At 28.3% G+C, this 22,192-nt stretch overlaps 1 protein-coding gene across 1 annotated transcript in view; it reads right to left on the bottom strand.

The window, feature by feature from the left end:
- Positions 1-7,804: 7,804 nt before the first annotated feature.
- Positions 7,805-22,192, bottom strand: part of LOC105617845 (probable ATP-dependent RNA helicase DDX56) — a 25,940-nt gene continuing 11,552 nt past the window's right edge. The window contains exons 2-6 of the mRNA XM_012199395.1: positions 14,524-14,967; positions 14,170-14,429; positions 13,871-14,063; positions 8,368-8,672; positions 7,805-8,168 (exon numbers count right to left, since the gene is read on the bottom strand). Coding sequence (XP_012054785.1) covers positions 7,805-8,168; positions 8,368-8,672; positions 13,871-14,063; positions 14,170-14,429; positions 14,524-14,967 — 1,566 coding nt within the window. The remainder of the gene's footprint in view (positions 8,169-8,367; positions 8,673-13,870; positions 14,064-14,169; positions 14,430-14,523; positions 14,968-22,192) is intronic.

The raw sequence follows: 22,192 nt of genomic DNA on the forward strand, positions 1-22,192 counted from the left end.
AAGGAAGATATGATATGATATATTTTTTGTTTTTATTATGGAATATCTGTTCATAAAAAGTATCATTTAATCATATCACAAAAGTAACATGACAATTTCATATTATCTTCCAATATTTTTCTTTTTATTATGAAATCTTATATACTTGTGCTATATGTCATAATAATGAACAGACCTTAAAAAGTTTGCGCCATTAACGAATATACATATAGAGAGACAGTCTACATTAATATAATATTATTTATTAACTTGGTAATATTATTTATTAATTTATTGATAATATTATTTATTTTAGCTTAATATTTTTACATCGTTGGTGGAAATAATATTATGATATGAAATATATTCAAAAAAACAATAACGGATGATTTAGCTACAAATTTCAATTGAACTTGTAAGAAAAATAAATGTTTCAAAGATTTAAGACTTTCAAAAAGGTAATTATTTAGTATAAAGGATCATCTTCCATTGATCTTGACATATGTTTTCAAGGTCATGATCCTGAGTGACCTTGAACAAATTTTAGCCATCGCTCATTGTTCGTTTAAAAATTATTAACAAAAAAAGTTCTTCAATAAAACCTAACTTTTGGACATGATTGCTTCGATGAGACAAATTTCCTGTTCTAACAGCGCAAAATATTTTCTTATATAATTTTTGTGTCTTTAGAATCAGAGAATTGTATTGTTTTTAAAGCAGAGAATTTGTTCTTTTAAAAACATAGAATTTACATTTAAAGGAAAAATATGTGAAAAATTTTAAAGCAAAGAATTTGTAAAGCAGGAAACATTTTATTATGTATAATGCATACACTTTTTCCATTTTTTTTATATGAACAGAAGTTTAAATCTAACATTTCGCGAAAATAAACACTGTAACTGTAAACACGACTACATCGTTGTCGCCCAAATTCTTATGATGATCAAAATATTGTTACAAATATATAATTTCATTTATTGACATAATGGCTAAGGATAACATCTGAAAATATAAATACTGAAAGAATTAAATAAAAACATTTTGCAACACACATAACGAGCACAAATTCTTTGCATTAAAATCACATTTTTTCCTTTAAAACAAATTCTATGGTTTTAAAAGAACAAATTCTCTGCTTTAAAAATACAAATTCTCTGACTCTAAAGACAAAAATTATATAAGAAAATATTTTGCGCTGTTAGAGCAGGGAATTTGTCATCGGAGCGCAGTCATGTTCAAAAGATTTTATTGAAGAACTTTCTTTGTTAAGAACTTTTTTGTTAATAACTTTTTAATGAACAACGAACTAAAATTTGTTTAAAATTTGTTCATTCATGATTTTGACAACATATGTCAAGATTAAGGTCATTGAAGGGTCTCTTATACTAAATGATCTTCGAAAGTTATGATACATAAGTATTTTAAAATTTTATTCTGTTATTTTCAATTTATTTAAATAAAAAGATTTCTTCATCTAAATTAACATGAGTATATAAGATATCCTAAATAAAATTATCGACCATCAATAACTCATAAACAAAAGGTTAAGAAAAAATTGTTATAATTAATTTTCACATTTTGAAAGGAACATGGCTGTAAGATAGCTATATTATTATGGCATTAAAATGATTTTTCTTCAAAGTTATTTCTAAATCAATTTTGTATTAGGTGTACAACTTCGCTTCCGCCGTTTTCCTATAGATGGCTTTAGCGGTAAGTGGTGGTCGAAATAAATAGATCATAGACGTCATACAATAAACTTGGGCATCTGTCAACATAACCCCATAGAAACATTAGTCGATTTGTGTCTGCATCATAAAGTTATTCTCGATTGAAAATATCAGTTTACGAGCCAAATTCTCGTCATTTGCGGGAGGTTTTAATTTTTTGCTTCAATATGAAGAAATCTGCGGCTGAGGCTCATCGAATGCTCTCAAATACTTATGGTGAGGCCGCTATTAATGAAAGAACGTGTCGTGAGTGGTTTCAACGCTTCAAGAACAGTGATTTTGACGTCGAAGACCGGCATAGTAGTGGAAGAGAGAAGGTTTTCGAAGATGCAGAATTGGAGGCATTACTTGAGCAAGACTCGTGTCAAAATTAAGAAGAATTGGCACGATCATTGGGAGTGACTCAACAAGCTATTTCAAAACGCCTCAAAGCCATGGGAATGATTCAGAAGCAAGGAAATTGGGTGCCGTACGAATTGAAGCCGAGAGATGTTGAACGGCGTTTGTTTGCTTGTGAACAGCTGCTTGAAAGGCAAAGACGGAAGGGATTTCTGCATCGCATTGTGACTGGGGACGAAAAATGGGTTCGAAGTTTGGTATTGATGAGATGGTTGACATTGTTAGTTCTGTTAGAATAAAATGCTTCGAGATCGGATTTCTTCAATCAAAAAATGATAGATTCCAGGACGCTTGGAATAAAGTGGATACATTCTTATTCCAAAACCAAATGATAGGGGTCTTACATTAATACCTCTTACCTCAAGTATTGATAAAATATTTGAAACTGGTTATCAGGAGAACGCCTGGTTGAATTAAAAAATATAATCCCGATTTCTCAATTTGGATTCCGTAGGGGGAGATCATGTGATCATTGCAATTGCATATTAATGTGGAGGCTTATAAAACTTTTATAAATGGATGACTATTGGGTGCTCTATTTCTAGACATTAAGAGGGCTTATGATAGTGTGGACTTATCGATACTCTTTAGACTTATTAATAATTTGCCATTGGAATATAAACGATTTTTCTATCATTTTTTTGTCTTTTAGAATCATAAGTTTTTTAATTCGGGAACCTCTTATGGAGAACGATTAGTACAAAATGTTTGCCTCAAGAATTAGTATTAAGCCCTATATTATTCAATATTTATGTTAACCGGGTTCTATTTTCAGTTCCTCATAATTACTCGTCTATTCAATTTGCAGACGATTTTGTTATTTTATGTAACGATTAACGATTGATAATAATCCGGAGTCAGTTGTCAGTCATTTAAAATTGGCCTTTAATAGTGTTAATTCTTGACTTGATTCGATAAATTTAACTTTGGAAATAGGCAAAACAGAATTCACAATTTTTCATAGGACTAGAAAATTTGTAATAAATATTCAATTGAACAAGATCATTCCGTTTTCTAACTCGGTCAAATATCTGGGATTGATTATGAATTCAGGCTTGAGATGGAGAGATCACTTAGTCGAACTCAAGCGTAAGACAACAAAGTTTTTAAATATTCTAAAATGAATTTTCGGTACTTCAGGGTATTAGTCTAATAACCGTTATTATGTTTGTGGAGAATTTATCGCCACTACTCCAATTGCAAGAAAAAAAAGATTAATATAACGAATTCAAGGAAAAGATTTGGATACAAGAGACACCGAATAAATGTATTAGTCTGTGCGGAAATCAGCTGTACGAACAAAAAAAAGTAAACATAGATAGAGTCACGAGACAGTTACTGACGAGCGAAAAACAGGAAAACAAAAAGCGAATAACAATTAGAGAAAGAAGTTAAAGAAACGCATAATAAAACGAATTTATGCATAAGAACGAGTAACAAATAGCCCAATAATGCTGCCGTAATTCGGTAAGAGATGCAACTACTGCATTCCGTTAGGGAAATTGAATCGCTAGTTGCAAGTATTTGATAAAAGTGGAATTTTGAAAACGTTTAGAATATTCGAGAAGACAAAAGCGGTCTCTCCGGCACAAATAAAAGAACAAGTGAGAAGAGAGCGCTTCTACTTGTCTTTTGTCTCCAGTTGTGTAAGTAATCTGTAATAAAGTCGTTATTTTTATTTCGTGGATTGATCATTGGCACTTGCACATACGCCCATATCGCTAGAATTCCATAGCAATCAAATGTTTATTAATGCAACTATTTGGCTACCAGGAGTGAGTGGAATTCTTCTTGGTTTATTAATGCGTATAAAACATACATTAAACAAATAAATAACATGTTTTACAGAGCTTATAAATTGGCTCTAGGCCTTCCTAAATCTTCGGCAAATCGCGTATGCTGGAAATTCTCTGGGCAGAATCCTTTTGAGATTAGAATGGCAAAATTAACTGATTTTCCTCTTAATATATTCAACTTATAGTACTTTTATTATAAATAGGATTAGCCATTTATCACATTTTGATACATCGTTCTTTGTACATGGAAGAATTGCAAAAAGAAACATTCCATATATTGTTTATAGATGAAATGAAATAAATGCTTTTAAGGATTCAATTATATATATTTATTATATGAGAAATCCACTTATCGTTTCCTTATCCCTTTGGACTTTTTATCTGTTAAATTGAAGGTGGATTTAAACTCGGAAATTTTGGCTAGGGGTTGTGATAATCCAGATAAAGCCTTTATAAATTTAACTGCATTTAGAGTTGTCTTACTTAATGAGATTAGAATTTACAAATGACTCTAGACATTTCTCAGATGTGGGATGTGCCTTTTGGATTCTTTCTATGAATTTTAGTCAAGGATATTCTTTGAACCCGATTTCTAATTCTTTTGTGGCGAAGGCTTTTTGGGCCATTTTTGAGATACTAAATTTAATATTAAGAAAAACATTCCTTTCACTAACATTTGTACAGATTCAAAGAGCTGTTTAACTACATTTTGGGCGTCAGTGGCCTTGTGCGTTCGACTCGTGACCTACTGTTAAGAGTTTGCCGATGTCCCACACAGAGGCTCCGATGATTTGCTCCAGCAGGAGGCAGTCTAATTATTTGATTGTCTCAGCATTATAGGCAAGCCAATTCCGATCCTAATCCCTATCCTTATCCTTCCAGAACGTCTGGATGAGACGCAAATAAGTAGACTTCCTCGTGGTTCCCCGTGGTTTTGAGGCATGTCGCAGCGAAACTGCTCATCCTTGCAGAAACGCCCTGTAGGGCGCTACTGGATTTTTCCATCGTCCTTCTCGAAGTAATGGATAATGAATTTCGTTGGATAATGAATGATAGTCTATCGCGTACTCACCTTTGTGAGTGAAGTGGCATGTTCGCCTCGTCTTCGGGATGGGGCCAACTTATATTAATTGTTTAACTACATTGTCGTAGGGTAAAAAGAACAAGTCTAAGCTTTGTCCCTTAATTCGGGATATTCAAAACAAATTATTTTCAATTGACGAAATGCATTGTTTATAGTCCACTTATTATTGAATGCCAGATGTTGCAGTCTCTTTAGCCATAAAATCTAATTTCATTATTTTTTATTAGATATCAAGTGAACTCTGAATATCAGGAAAATTTTTCCTAATAAAATCTTTTTTAGATCTAAAGTTATATCCCTTTCTTTCTTTGTAGCTTATGTTGTAGCTAAGACAAATATAAAAGCAATCAAATATATAATTAACTTTTTAAATTTCAATGACTTAAACATTTTGGATGTTGTACTATTTTAACGATCTATTGCCTGAGATGTGCTTCACCCTTCAGGTCATCTGATGCCAGCTGTAGTTGGATCTCGGAGTCCTTCCATCCTTTGTTATGCGAAGGAATAGTATCGACTCTGGGAATTCAAATGATGAATTGAATCTCTGGCAGTAGTTGATGCGAGAGGTCCTGATCTCATAGCTGCGAGAAAAAGTGACTTCCGGAACACCAACCTTGTTAATTGCAACAAAGTAAAAGTGAAACCTCCGATTCCCCGTGGAGGTTATCACGGAATTTTATACCCAAATTCAACGCATGGTACTGTGACCCTTTCCTTGGATCGGAAAGCAGAAGCATAAGAACCGGATATTAATGATATCCGGCTATCCGATTGGATAATAAAAGTGTCAAATATCGAATATTTTCCGGATATCCGGTGCATCCCTAGTACAAAGTTATTCTTTAACATACTCATCTTGTATTAAATTAATACAAAAATTTGATGGACTATTTGAGACATGTGATTAACACAAACTTTTTCTGTGTATTAAAATTATTTTTAAAGAACTGGAAAGGAATTGGAGTCAAGCGCAGAAGACGCACAAATAATCTATGAAATGTGAAATTTCTTTATTCATTAAAATGCACTTACATGTTTCGGTTTATTTTTGAGCCTTCCTCAGAGACAACATGAACTAACATATATAATATAAAAATTGTGAATAAAATCTTATCTTGTCATGGTGAGCTCCCCTACATCGAGAATTTAAATGTCGGAATTAAAACCAAAATTTTTCTCAATTTGACAAATCAAGTAAAACTATTAAAAACTATTAAACTATTAAAAAATGTTTAAGTATGAAGGGGTGATTGGTAAATAAATAAAAATAAAAGGTAATTAAATTATTATAGGTTGAAAAAATAAAATGAAGGTAGGTTAGAGGTTTGTAAGTTTATTACTTTGGCAGAATAGTGCATTAAATTTAGAATTTAATAAAATATAAAAATATTAACTTATACATAGGTTTGAAATTATCTTATATCATTATCTTAATGATATCGATATTATTATCGATAAATTATCGATAACTTATTGACAATAGTATCTTTAAACTCAATACTAGGATGAAACGTCTGAATCTAATTTTTTTAATATATGTATTATTATACATGAAAATAACTAGTGTTGGCTCACATTGACATTTCCTTACATATTTATTGTGAGTTTATCTAGGGAGCCTTATATTGTAACTCAAATTTTATATTAAAAAATATATTTTATTAAAGATTCAACTGACTCGCTCGATTTCTTGCTTTTTATTCTTCTTCTTTTTCAGTCCAAAGGATTTCAGCCTTAAACGTTCAGTACCAAGCAATCTAGGCATCTAAAAAGAGAAGTCAGGCCAAAAGGTCCATTCAGCAAATTCAAAAATCAAGCTGGAGTATTAATGTGGATAAGTCTACTGTAGAAACAGCAATCCAAGCCTAAACAAAAGGAGATTTCAAAATTCAACAGAAAAGCGGAGATAAGGACATCAAGTGTTATACTCATAGACAGGACGCAAATATAATGTCCGAAACTAAAACAAAGACAGCTCGGAATCAGATTTTTTTCCTATCACAGTGGTCTAGATACAGAAGTTTATGGTCTAGAGACAGAGGAGCCTTAATTCGTTTTTTTTTCTAATAAATTGTAAATAAAATTTTTTCTTAACATCTTATAACTTTATTTATTATTTTCTTATCTATATGTTCCATTTATATTTTAATAGCAAATGCATAGAAGATGTTGATATATAACAAATAAAAATGTTATGCATATAATCATATCCAGACATATTTATTCAAAATTTACTAATTACTTTCTACAATGAGGAGCAGACTTTCAAAATGCATTTTGTCTAAAATTTGTAATTTTCAGAAAATAAGAAAGAAAAAACTATGCACTTTATAAAATATAACAATATATCAATTAGTAGAATGTAAAATATTAGGTGTAGTAAAAAGAAATCCATTATTTTGCATGAAATTGAATGGAAAAATAATGGATTTCTTTTTACTACACCTAATATTAAACAAAATTGTTTAATAGTTATTAAAAATTAACCAAATGAATTTTGTTTGTTTCTAGTTAAAAACATAATGCGCTTATATACTCTATGTTTTTTCAGAATATAAATTAACGATGAAAAAAATCCTTTTGCACATCTCAGAATAACTTTTAATATAAATCATTCAATATTGAACATTACGCCATCTTTAACTAAAAAAATGAAATTCTGAATAAAATGCATTTTAAAAGTCTGTTTCTCAAATGTGTACAGTAGAAGTCAATATTTTATTAAAAATAAAAAGACAAATCTCTTTCGATGGAATTTTTGCATATATTTATGAATATGTAATTAATTTCATACTATAATTTTGACGAACTTATTACAGAGACTTATTTCCTGGTATCTGTAAACTTATCAATGGATTTGAAGCACGTGCTAGATATCTTGATTTGGTTGTTGCTCCTGATACAGAATCTCTATCAAATTTTCTTTTTCTTCTTCCTATTCCCATGATTTTCTTCAAAGTGGGTGGTATTATATATTCAGGCACATCTTTTAAATGTGGTTGAAGTTTCACAGTATGCAACGTCTTGTCTTGCCGTAATGATTTCAAGTCTCGTGGATTATCCTCAAAATAACTTTTTAGCTTTTCACAATTTATAACTTCTTGTTTAATTTCTTTCAATCTCGCTTCTCGAACAGCAATCCTTGTAACGGCTTTCCAAGCATCTTTCGCACGATATCTAAAATTATCATAATTTCATAAAATAAGATCAGCATAAAAAATAATTCTAAAAAATTTAAATAAATTAAAAAACAAAGTTTGTTTGAAAAAAGTATGCCTCTCTCTCTCTCTCTCTCTCTCTCTTTCTCTCTCCTCTTTTACAAAAAAATCTTTAATATGTTACAAGAATAAAATTAGAAAAATCAAATTACACATACCGAAAGCCTTCCATTTCTTCCAATTTAAATTGATAAATTTTAAATAGATTCTCACAATTGTAAGTGTGCTTCAATTCTTGTTCTATTTTTTCCATTAATGATTTTTCCTTAATAGCTACGAAGCTAAGAACGGTTCCATGGTTCTTTCCACGAGCAGTACGCCCTGCTCTGTGTACGTAAGAGTTTAAATTCAATGGGAAGTCAAAGTTGATTACATTGGATACAAATTGAAAATCGATGCCCCGTGTTACACCAGATTCCTTGTCTTTTTTTCGTTTACTTTTTTTCATCTTTATCACATGCGACTATAAAAAAATATTTAATAAATATTTTATTTATTTATACATTTTAAAAAATGATACAAATAAAATATATTTAGTTAAAATATATTATAACATACACGGAGAGAATTTTCTCTTAAAATTTATTTTAAAATGCATGATAATCGTAGAATAATATATATGGTATTTTAAAGATTTTATGTGTTTCTTTCTGATTTAATGTTGCCACAATAAAATATATGAAATACGTTTAATTAATTTTACTAAAATTAACGTTTCAATAATTTAAAAATATATTGAATAGTTTACACTTCTTTGTTTTCTTCTCTGTTTTAAATGAAATAGATGTGTGCTTAGTAGTAATAAACTTGAAATATCTTACATGAATTTCACAATGTAGCATGCTATTTTTAACCTAATTGTCAGTTATTTTTTATAATTTGTCAGTTATTTTTTATAATTTTATCAGCATAATAATTAATCGGCTAGGAACTATGGTAGGAGCATCTTGGAGCATGTTGGAGCTTATTACACGAACAAACCTAAAGACAGCTTGTAAAATATGTGGCTTTATCGTACAACATCAATATTATGGATCAACATCAATATTAAACAAACACAAAATTAAAATATAAATACAAATTATCTTCAACTCTTATAAATGATGGTGAGTCCAGGTATAAGTTTTATTTTATGTGAATTGATAAATCGATAATTATTTATACAAATCTGTAAAGAACGCATTTGTAAACTTGAGAAAAAATATTGAGTATGATCATTACATTTAATAATTCTGTTTCATTAAAAAAAATTTAATAAAAATTTTAAAAATAATTGTTTGAAATAATCTTACATAATATTTACTTAAAGTAAATAAATATATAATTACTCAAAATAAAAAAATTACACTTAAATCAAATTAATGATTCTTTTATCAGATAAATGTATGTTTACATTTAATAAATATTTATTATTTAGTAGTATTTAAACAAATATTTTTTAATTTAATAAATTTTTTTCAGTATAGTTTTATGTAATTAATGAGAATTGCAAAGAATATTTTTTAAATTCTCCGTATTTTTTGCTGGCGTTGAAGCCAACTTTTTGGAAGAAATTATCGAATCTCTAATTCCATCGACTAATTCAAATTCTCAAGAAACACCACGAAAAAAGAAGTAAATGATAGAAAATCACTTCTCTCACTTTTTCTTGCAAAGCAAGAAAAAATAATAAGAGCACGTATGATTGCAACGTATCGGTTGCCTCTTTTATTCGTACACAGCGATGGAATTTATGAAAATCATAAAACTAAATTATCGAGTTCCATATCCACAAGCTATTCGTGTACTTAGAAATAGCTTGACAAAATTAGAAAAGAAATCACAGAACATTTAATTAAGGCGTCTTCTGCAATCACTACAAACGAATGATCATTCAAAGTACATGATGCATCTTTATCCGTAATGGTTCATTTCATTAATTCTGAATGGACCTTTGCATAATTTTACAATGGCCACAATAAAAATGGAAGACCGGATTCCACAGCGGATAATACAGCTGCTACCTTAGAAATCAAACGAGAAGATTGGAAACTTAACGAATAACATTTATATTTAGTGGTACATGATATAATAATTAGACTACGGATATTTGCAAAATACTTAACTGAATATTAACCATTGGACATTTTTAGCAGTCGATCATTATTTGTTAAAAAGTTATTAAAAAGTAAAGTAAAAAGATTGAGATTGCTATCTGTAAATGCAATTTATACAAAAAATGCAAAATATTCAATTGTATTTTACATAAATAGCAGTCTAATGATAATACTATTATATAAAAGCTGCGGTCCGATTAATTATTAAACGATATAAAATATAGTATCAATTGCAGTGCACATTACAATTATGCACTAAGAACACCTTAGATAGTGTACATGAATATCATAATGTAGGTATAAAAGCAAGCAAAACTGTTAAGCATTCAAAGAGCTATATAGCATTAGTCATTTTAAATACTCAAAGAACTATAATAAAAAATTTGTTCTTTATAAATAAATAATTTTTATTATAAATAAATAATTAAAAAACATTTTTTTATTATAACTATAAAATACTCTTGAAGCCATTCAATTTTCATTCTAGAAATTTTTTCCTATCTCTTACAGTTTCGAAGATATTCGCTCTAAAAGAGAAATCTATTTTTTTCAAAGAGGTATTTCACTTTAAAGTGCGTATGGACACGTATAAAAAAATCGCTTATTTTTGTCTGGAGAATAACATATTAAAAACTTATCGGAGTGTAACCTTGGGTCGGTGTGCTTATATACCTGCGCGCCGAATTGGTTTATTGCTTATAACTTCGCTAATTTTACGAATTTCAATTTAAAATTTGTTGTACATATTTTTAACATGTTATACTATAATATTCCGTAAAAAAAAAAAAAATTTTTTTAACCCGAAAAACGAAATTCCTACCTTAAGTCAAAATCAACTTTATCGAGTTACAAATTGGACATAATTTGAATCTACTAATATGATGAAAAGCATATGAAGATGCAGAAGAGAATTCTATCCCATATCGCTAAGTCGCTTCGCGTGGAAAGTGCATCCTTTAGCAAAGGGGAGATGGGATGAAAGTCGCTTTGCATGGAAAGTTATATATTTCTTGAATTCGTCCACCTTATATCTCTCTCTTTGTCAAAAGTTATCTGACTCTTCATCTAAAGCAGAGAAATAAGTACTAACTTTAACTATTAATTATTTTTTAACGAATAACGAGCGACAGCTAAAGAGGTCACTCAGGATCATGTCAAGGTCACAATATATGTCAAGGTCAGAGTCAGTTGGAGTTGGGTCTCCTAATCGATATTTTTATCCGCTATTTTACAAAATAAATATTTATCGCATACAAAAATATACAAATTTCGCAAACAGAATATATATTATATAGATAATAACAAGTTAGACGCGTAATGTTGAGATTTTTTTAATATTAACAAAACAATATCCAATTGAATATAAATATTGATAGATATCTTATAAAATAAAAAAATATTAAAAATAAAGAAAACATCAAATAGTAACACAGATTCTTTATTAAACGATATCATAACTTAGTGTTAATTTAAAAAATTGCAACTAATCAAGTTAAGTAGAAATAAAAAGGTACATTTGCGAAACAAATATCTAAAAACTTATATGTATTTACTTAAACATTATTTCTGACATACTTAAAATCTTTTTTTTAATTTCTTTGAATTATTTTATAATCAGTTTTCTAAAGCCTATTCTACATAGTATTCTTTGTTTTTTGTTTCTTGGTTTTTGCCTCTTGCCTCTTCGCTCTTTGCAACCATTTTATCGATTGTACAATATTTCTTGCTACGTATTTATTGTTTCTTTCGAAATTTGTTAATTTCTATCGGGCGACATAAAACAAAAAACCGGATAAGAAGCAAAAAGACAAGATGTAAAAAATAATAAAAAGCAAGAGGACCATAAAATATATATCTATTCTTGAATATCATCTTTTTGGGGCCACTTAAAAATCTTTAAATTTTTATTCTCTCTCCTTCCCTTCCTTACTTGGAATCGAAAAGATAAAATCCAAGTCCGATCCTACTTCATTATCACATTTTCTGCATTATTATCATCTCACATCGATTTCTCACATGTGAGAAATTTTCGGTAAGACGTAAGATTTAATTTTCTTCATTTCTATATCTTTTTTTTTGTTTCGTATGAAAGAAGTGATTTTTTGTTGTTTGTTTCTTTTTTTATGGCGTTTCCTGAGAATTTGAATTAGATGTCGATAGAAATGGAGATTCGATAGTTTCTTCCAATGAGTCGGCTTCAATGCCAGCAAAAAATACAGAGACTTTAAAAAATATTCTTCGCAATTCTCACTAATTACATAAAACTATACTGAAAAAAATTTACTAAATTAAAAAATATTTATTTAAATACTTCTAAATTTATTAAATATAAACATATCTGATAAAAGAATCAAATTAATTTGATTTAAGTGTAATTTTTTTATTTTGAGTAATTATATATTTATTTACTAAGTAAATATAATATTACTGTAAGTAATATGTAGGATTATTTCAAATAATTATTTTTAAAATTTTTATTAAATTTTTTTTAACGAGACGGAATTATTAAATATAACAATCATACTCGATATTTTTTTCCCAAGTTTACAAACGCGCTCTTTACAGATTTATACAAATAATTATCGATTTCTATCAATTCACATAAGATAAAATCTAAACTCACCATCTATAAGAATTGAAGATAATTTGTGTTTATATTTTAATTTTGTGTTTGTTTAATATTGATGTTAATTTAAGGTTTGTTCACGTCGCATGCTCCAATATGTTGTAATATGCTCCTACCATAATTCTTACTCATTCTAACGCGCTTGATAGAATGAATAGGAGCATGTTAGAGCATGTTGGAGTTTGCGATGCAGACCTCTATTGTACGATAAAGCTTCGCCACATATTTTACAAGCTGCCTTTGTCTCATCTTCCGATGGAATGCATACATCTTTATGCAATCTTTTTTAACAAAACATGATTATACTAAATTCTGATTATTCCAGAAATGTGCGATCGTTGATAAAGATTTAACATTAATGCGTGAAAATAGCATTTTATTGAGAAAAAACTGTACGTGTATCATCGAATAACGTATCTAATACGAGTACTCGGATAATACGATTAATACGAACACCTGGGTAATATGATTAATACAGATACCCGGGTAACTCGCATGTTTCGGATGAGTACCTGAATATCCGGGTATTATTAACACTAAATATATATATATATATGTATATATATATATATTTATATATATAAAATTAAATGCTCAAATGCTAGTGCACGCGCCTGTTATGTTTTAGTATTAACAAAATTTCGAAAAAATTTTCCTGTCAATGCTACAATGTCATGAAAACCCTCAAAAGTATTGTTCTTGCTGTTTTTCAAAATTGACCTGACATGATAGACAAAATTGAAAAATAGATTCATGTCCAGCAAAAGTAAATATGTATTAAAAATAGCTCACTATTAAAACAAATTTTTTTTTACAGAGTAATGTAAATGAATTGGTTGCTAAATTGTTTCATGTTTAATATTAAATATAGTAAAATGTGTAGTGAATTTTTGCGGTACAATATAATAAAAAATTCTCTCCATGTACATGTATTCTTACCTCTTCTAGTACTTTCTCATCCGATGCTATTATAATATCATAAGTGCCACTGTTAAATTGTGAAACCGCTCTACATCTTGAAGTTGCTGGTAATTCGGAATTTAAAACACAAGTTGGAATACCAAATTGCTCTAAGAATAATTTCAATTTATAGCATCTATCCACAGTATGTACAAAAATTATAGATTTGCCCCTAAATGAAAAATAAAAACACGTAATATTTTTGTAATGATTCGTAAACATCATTTTCTATTAGAAAATATTATATACTTTACTAAACTTATGTATGTATAAGATACCTAATTAAATGTAATTTTAATAAAGCATATAAAATAGCAGCTTTATCATTTTCTTCTGCAGCCAAAGTATAGTGAGCCAATTGTGTAGGAGGAGCTAATGGTGGCTCTTCTAGCTTTAAGATTGCAGGATTGTGAAGAATTAATTTTTTTAAACTTTGAACATCTTCAGACAATGTAGCAGATGCCAAAATTGTTTGATATGTTGTTGGTAAATAAGCTAATACAGCTTTTAAGTCCTTTTCGTATCCAAATGAAAATAGCTGTAATAATTAATGTTATAATTATGTATTAAATGAATCTGACTAAATTTAATTTGTAATGTTTGTAACTTCTACTACATGAGTACAGACATACCAAATCAGCTTCATCAATTATAAACGTATCGAGACTATGTTTCAGCATTAAATTTTTTGCTTTTAAATGCTGTAGCAATCGACCCGGTGTAACCACAACAATATCTGGCATATCTCTCAGTAAAAGTTTTTGCGCATTTAAATCCGTTTGTAAACTAAGATCAACTGTTCTGACTTCCCTACAGCATTTTGTTGTTAGGCTCACGATAACATCATGAATTTGCCTACACAGTTCCTTGCTAGGTGCGACGATCAGGCCCTTGATCTCCTGTTTCTCTTGTATCCGTTTGTTTATCAATATTTTCTGAATAAGTGGTACTACAAAGGCAGCAGTTTTACCCGAACCTGTACGAGCCTTGATTAAAAGATCCTTTCCTTCCAATAACAAAGGTATCACTTTGTCTTGTATTAATGTAGGTTCCGTCCAACCTAGTTTTGTAATAGCCTATAATTTAATTAATATATATTTTTTAATCTATATTTCTCTTAGATTATTCTTATACTTGTTGCTTCGTACATTTGTTACACTTTAAAAATATTAAGAACTATTATGACATATTTTGATATTTTCATTCATTGATTATGAACTTTTGAATTCGTCAATGTTTAATGGTTAAGTACCAGAGGTAATTGACAAAATAATGCAAGAAATAAGCGTTCAAATAAGTTCTACAATAACTTAATTTCCTTAACTCTCAATTACATGTTTCGTTTTAGAGTCTTAATTTACAAGTCTGGATTCAAGTCGACGACGTTTTTGACTGGCTTTGTAATTATCATAAATCTCAATAGAAAATATTTTTTTTTTAATGAAATGTCAGAATGTATAGAATCGAGATATTAAAACATAAAAAGATAATAATAGAAAAAGTTATGCCAAAAAAATATTAAAGAACAATTTGTGAAAAAAGTGCAATAATCAGTTTTCTTAAAAAAATCTTATCATTATGATAAAAAAAGATATAGATAAAAATAAGTAATATTTTGAAAAGACGAAAACATAAACTTTAGAGAAAAGAAAAAAAAACGTTATTGATTCATCTCAAAAAGTATAATTATTTGCACTGAAGTGGGGGCTTTTGTACATGCTTGAAAAATGATATCGGAGGTGACGAGTATTTTGTTCTTTAAAAAAAAAAATGCAAAAAATATTTTATATTAAATATATAATGATTTCGATATTATTTACTCACGATTTTATAATTCCGAGAAAATAGAGCGATTATTCAAGATGCCTCTCTGGCAAAAAGAAAGGCGTCTTTTTTTTACAATGAATATATGTTTCAATTATGAGAAGACATCATATATATTTGAATACAACACAATAAACAGGCGCTTACTAAAAACGAATTTTCATTTTCGGTAAAAATCTGTCGTATTTACATTTGATGGGTCTAAGTTACTCAAGCCAAACTTTTATTTATCAAACTTTTATTGCATCACAATTAGTATCAAGACAACAATGAAACAATTGCATTACGACAATCGACAAAGAAAGGTTCCAAATTTTTTTTTACTCCCTCTACCCTCTCCTCTCACTTCACCTTTACAATATTAACCGTACAAAAATAGCGACAAACTAAAATTTTAATCCGGGTTCAAATGATCCACTCATATAGTTGTTAATACATTTAATTTTTAATTGTCAAGGTATAATTAACAGTTACTAAACCAAACTATTCTTGCAAAGTAAATGTCCAATAATGAGATAACAAAAAGAAGTAATAGAGTTTGTTAATCCTTTATCATAATAAAGAAATAAAGAAATGATTTAAAATAAAAAAAGACATGATTGAACTTCTTAGCACTCAAATAGCTAATTACTTGAAATAGGAAAAAAATATACAATTCGTTAGACATGTTCAGTCAGTAATTAAAGTTTACAGTTACATGAACAAATACATTGAATAGTAAAAATTACTAGTTTTATACAGAGTTGATCAAAATCGTTTTTTTTACAAGACATTCATTTTTTTTTGTTTAAAACATGCTTTTAATGTTTTATATATTTTAGTTGTTTTAAACAGTTAGAAAAAAAATCATGTTTAAAACAAAAAAAATACATTTTATACATATATAAAATATATAACATACATTAATATTAATAATATATAACATATTGATTAATTATATTTTATATTAAAGTATTCATAACCCATTCTTAATCTCAAGATCGTCTCAAGTAATAACATCAAGCATACATTACACATGCACGCATGCACATACATAATTATGTGTATTGTATATACTATAGATACGCAAATATGTATAATGTTTCACATGTCTATAATATCTAGAAAGAAATTTTATTATATTATATATTCAGATTAAAATTATTTAATAGTTCAATCAAATTTAATATTTCAAAAATTTATAAATATAGTAGAGAAGTATTATGCGTAGATATTGTGATCCTTCTTTATATCTCCGCTGTTATGTAGCAAATCCTAAAGATTATTTATGAAATTATTTGTTAAGTAACTCGCCATTGTATATTATGATTCTCATAATGCTAATATGCCAATAGCCAGCATTTATTGTAACAAATTTTTACTTTCAAGTATTTTGAAACGTTTCTGAGGTACATTTTAGCACTTAATAACACCTACTTCCTCATTTTTCTTAAGCTTGAGCGTATTATCACACGAATATGTGTATATTTGAGTATTGTTTGCTATTTAACATTTTATTTAACTGTATATATTTTGAGTTATGCAAATTTAAACAATAGCATAGCAATGTGCTTCTTTATGTGTATTGATTACTCATGACCTCTTTTTTGAGATTTTTATATCAAAATAATAATTTCTTGAACTAATTGTAATTCTAATATTAATCTATAGTTTCTATAGATTTTTAGTGCCGAGGTGCCTACACAAAGTTATATATGTATATGTATGTATATACATTTGCATACATGCATACATTTTGCAATACTCTACTTTTTTGTTAATTTTATAACCAAACTGCTTTCTAAACTGTTTTCTAAACAAAACTAACTTTTTAAGCCTATTTTTATGGAAGGCCACTTTGTCATCCATGTTTCTCTTCGATTCGCCATGCAATGTCGCCACATTTTTATTAATAGTGTCCTAAGTAATAAATGTTTCATAATTTTGTGTCCAGAATCGATTCAACAACAACATTTTAACGAATATATAATAATTGTCAAGTTTTAAACTTAAATATTCATTATTAACCAAGTAAACCAAGTTATTATGTAAAATGTAACTAGGATGCCACCTTCTCGTTTACTAAATAGTATTAAAAATACATAAAGAAAATATTTTAAACATTTGTTTTAAAAAAAGCATGTTTAATTTAATCTGAGTTGAAATATGTTTTAAATATTTGTTTAAAAAAAAAGTTTATAACAAAACAACCTTATAGTTGGATGTTGAAATTTTTTGTAGATAAAGGTAACATCACGGTAGCTATTAGAAAAAAATAATTATAAATATAGAAAAGAAGAACTACAAGACATAAATACATATGAAGTTATTGTTAAAAATCCTATTAAAAAAACTCACAACTTCTTTTGATAGTTTGCTAACAAGATGGAAGAAAAACAACTACATCAATAAACAATTCAATAAACAATTACATTGCAGTGATGGGTTACTTCCGAGAACTTGGAGTGCCAAAAATATACAAACTCAATAGTCCTCTTAGAATTATCATTTCTTCGATAGGCAGTCCGTTGCATTCTTTAGTCGGATTCATATCATATATCACAATATCACAATATCATGTAAACGAAAGCAGAGAGTCATATAAAAAATAACTTTCAATTAGTTGATAAACTAAAAGAAATAATAATTGAGGATGATTACAAATTAATATCATTAGATAATATTGCTTTACAAATGTCCCTATAGAATTAGCTGGATTCTGTTAACGACAATTGGGAATTTATCTTGAATAAATTCTACTGAAAGATGAACTTTTGAGTAGTCAGATTTATTCTTGACTCCATCATTTCCATCCACAACCAGCTTTAACAACTACTCTTCTTTTATCGATATATAGACGATTTGTGCACAGCGATCCCGACATCTCAAATTCTTTTCTACAACATTTTAATTTGTTTGATTCTCGTCTTCAGTTCACATTAAAAGTTGAGTTGGAGATTCGTTACATTTTTTAGATGTCACTACCATAAAAAGAGAAAAATTTTTGTTTTGATTGGTAGCAAAGTTTTTCGAGCAAATATTTAAATTATTATTCTAACCATCCGATCTTTCAAAAAAGAGACACCATCATAAATTTAGTAGACAAAACAATATTATTATCGGAAGAATATTATACAAAAGGTTTAGCACTCATTATCAACATCTTAATTGAGAACGATTATCCATAAAAATTTATATTCGACATCATTAACAAAAGAATTTGAAGTCTTTTACAACAAGAAATACTGAATATTAAGACCTTCTAACATTGAAAATTCAGATAACCGAATCATAGTTCATAGTTTTGTTCATTCCTTTAATTATAGAAAAATTCAAACAATTTACAAAATTCAACAATTAGCACGGACACCAAAGTTTCTTTTTACAGTTCCAACAAATTACATAAATTTAAAAATTAAAAGTCTAAGAAGATTCTCTCCTCCACTCATCTGAAAGAAACATAGTCTATAAAATCACGTGCAAAGATTACAATACTTCGTATGTCAGACATATGAGTAGACAACTAAAAACTAGACTTACAGAATATCACATTCGATAGAACAAGTCTACTCGTTCTGTGATAACAGATCATAGACTACATCTAGGACACGAATCCGAATGAGAAAATACAAAGTCTTCCATTAAGAGATTTCATTTTACATTTCACAGCATTTTGTACCTTATAGATGGAGTTGTCATATTTGACAATTGTCGAATAAAAATGTGTTGTTAATAACAATGGTTTGATATTCGCTTGAACAAAGCATAGAAAATTCTTTGCGAAGTTAGCACCTCAACTTTAAAAATCGGAAATTTTAAATAATAGTATTGCTTGCATCCGCAATAGTTCTACAGTTTCTGATAGGTTTTATAAATAATTCCGTTGAGATAGGCCAAAAATTAAAAAAAATAAAAATATGCGGTACTAACTTTGCGTGGCAAGAGTAAAATACATCTAAACAGCTAGTACTATATTAAATACGTTGTTCTTGTGATGCGATAACAGCACAGAGAATAAAAAATTTAACACTTCATGATCACGATTCAAAAAAGACACACAATGATTACTCTGGTTTAAAATGATACATGAACCATATTTGAAATGTTACCAAATCAATAGTTTTAGTTCAACTATATTAAAAAATTACATTATTTAATTTCATTCTTAAATTTCTTATTCCTTTAAGAAAAAGGAATAATGACGTTGTAATGAAAATTTAATTTTAACATTTAAAAAGAATATTAAACATGATAATGTTTGGGAAACGAATTTTTTTGCTTAAAAAATTATAACTTTTTATATTCATAATATTTTTGTGCCTAATACTCTTGAGATAATATATTGAGATAATTTCGTTCGGATCATTTCGATCATTCAACAGGGAAGAGTTTGAACATTTAACGGAGAATACTGGTGTCAAAACCTACATAAATCTTCGGAACTTTGTAGTACTGTCGGAAAAAGCCGAAAAGTCAGCCAGTTTTAGAGATACTGGCCGTTTAAAGATATTTTACTCTTGACGTGCAGTGCCAGCGCGAGGATTAAAAAATTGTTTAAATATATTAAAATGGCCGGTCACTAAAATTTGTCAGGAACTGTGTAACTTTTCGAATACAAAAAAAATAATTTTTTTTAAACTTGAGGTGCTAGCTCTTATTTTAAAAATTTATTTAAAAATATTTAATGGCCGGAACTATTGTTATAATCGATCAGAAACTCTTTGAGTACTTTAAGATTCTGTAAAAAAAATTGACTTTCTCGAATCTTGCGGTGCCACGCAAAATTAGCACCGCAATTTTCAAATTTTTGGCCTAAATCAATGAAACTATTTATAAAACCTATCAGGAACTGTAGAACTATTGTAGAACACTATACAGTAGGTGCAAACAGTACTGTTATTAAAATTTCTGATTTTTAAAGTTGAAGTGCTAACTTCACAGAAACGTTTAATAGGAGCAAATATAATTCCAGTAATCGACCCAGTATCACTCTGCTTATTTAATCCTGATTTTTGTTTCTTAATGTATATCATCTCAAAAATTGTTCTTTTGTAATACGAAGGGGTTTTGAATCTAAGATTAAAATATTGTTCCAATCTAAGACCTGATCTTTGTTAATGGCAAGATATAACTGATAATGAATTAATTGATTTATTAATATCTGTTTTATTTTCTTTGATCGGTTTTAAGTTTTCTTTTAATTTGCCTTACGTAAGAGGAGTTGCAATCTTGACAATTTATTTTATATACAATATTATATTGCAATTTTCCTCTTTTTTTTAAAACGTCTTTTCTGGTTTTTATGAATTTATCTTAATTTGTTCATAGATTTGTACGCAATTATTAGAACCGAATTTATAAGATATACTTTAAAATTTTTCAGATATTATATTAAAATAAAGAATTATATTAAAGAATTATATTAAAATAAGGAACTGTAAAAAACTTTTTGATTTGTAATTATTAAACTGTTATTATCACGTATGTTTTTTCCTTCGTTTTTTCTTTATATTTGTGTGAAAGTGATTTGATTCTTTTGTTTATCGTAACAAAAACAAAATCTAAAGGATAATTATTATCAGTTAATGTTTTTATCATGTTAGAGATGATGTTTTTATGAAATTGTGGATGTGACAGAAATAATATACGATCAATTTGTACGAATTATACGATCTTTTATGAGCTATAAGATGATTGGATAGGAAGTTCAAGTATCTTCCTGAATTTGTCGGTTTTTAGATCAAATATAATTCTTCTATCCTCAATTAACAGTTTTACATAAAAAAAATTGCAAAACACTCTCACCATTATCATAATCAAGTGTGAATTTAATTCTATTATGATAATTGTTAAATTTATCTAGTATTATATTGACCTGTTCTTGTGACGCGGCTAATATGATATCATCTATATAATGGTAGTAAAAAGGAATGAATGTGATAATATCACATTGGATGTGAAAATATCAATCTCGAGATCTTAATACAATTATAGGAGACAGTGGAGATCCCATAGGCATGTCGAAAATTTATTTGAAGATATCATTAAATTTGAAAAAAGTTGAATTAAAAATCAGAGATACTGTTATTATAAACTCATTTAAAGGAATTTTTATATTATATTACATATGAAACTTCATTGTTTTTTCAAACTCATAACAGCTAAATCTATAGGTATATTTGTATACATACGATACTAACAAAACAAAATTTGACAAAAGTCAAACAAAATTTTATAATTAAGATCTAGCCATCTTTATAAGATCTCTCTAAGATCTAGCCATTAAGATCTAGCCTCTGGCCATCCATTTATATTATTTATGAATTCAAAGCTATCTTTAATATAATTAAAACTTTTTCTAATTTTGTTATCGTATCTATAATATTAGGTGTACAACTTTGCTTCCGCCGTTTTTTTCCGAAATTCGAGGCTTTATTGTAAAAAACTAGTTATACATTTATGATTCAAAGTATTGTCCATCGCTGGCCACTACTTTAT

The sequence above is a fragment of the Atta cephalotes genome, assembly GCF_000143395.1.
Source record: "Atta cephalotes unplaced genomic scaffold scaffold00014, whole genome shotgun sequence".
In the NCBI taxonomy this organism is placed as follows: domain Eukaryota; kingdom Metazoa; phylum Arthropoda; class Insecta; order Hymenoptera; family Formicidae; genus Atta; species Atta cephalotes.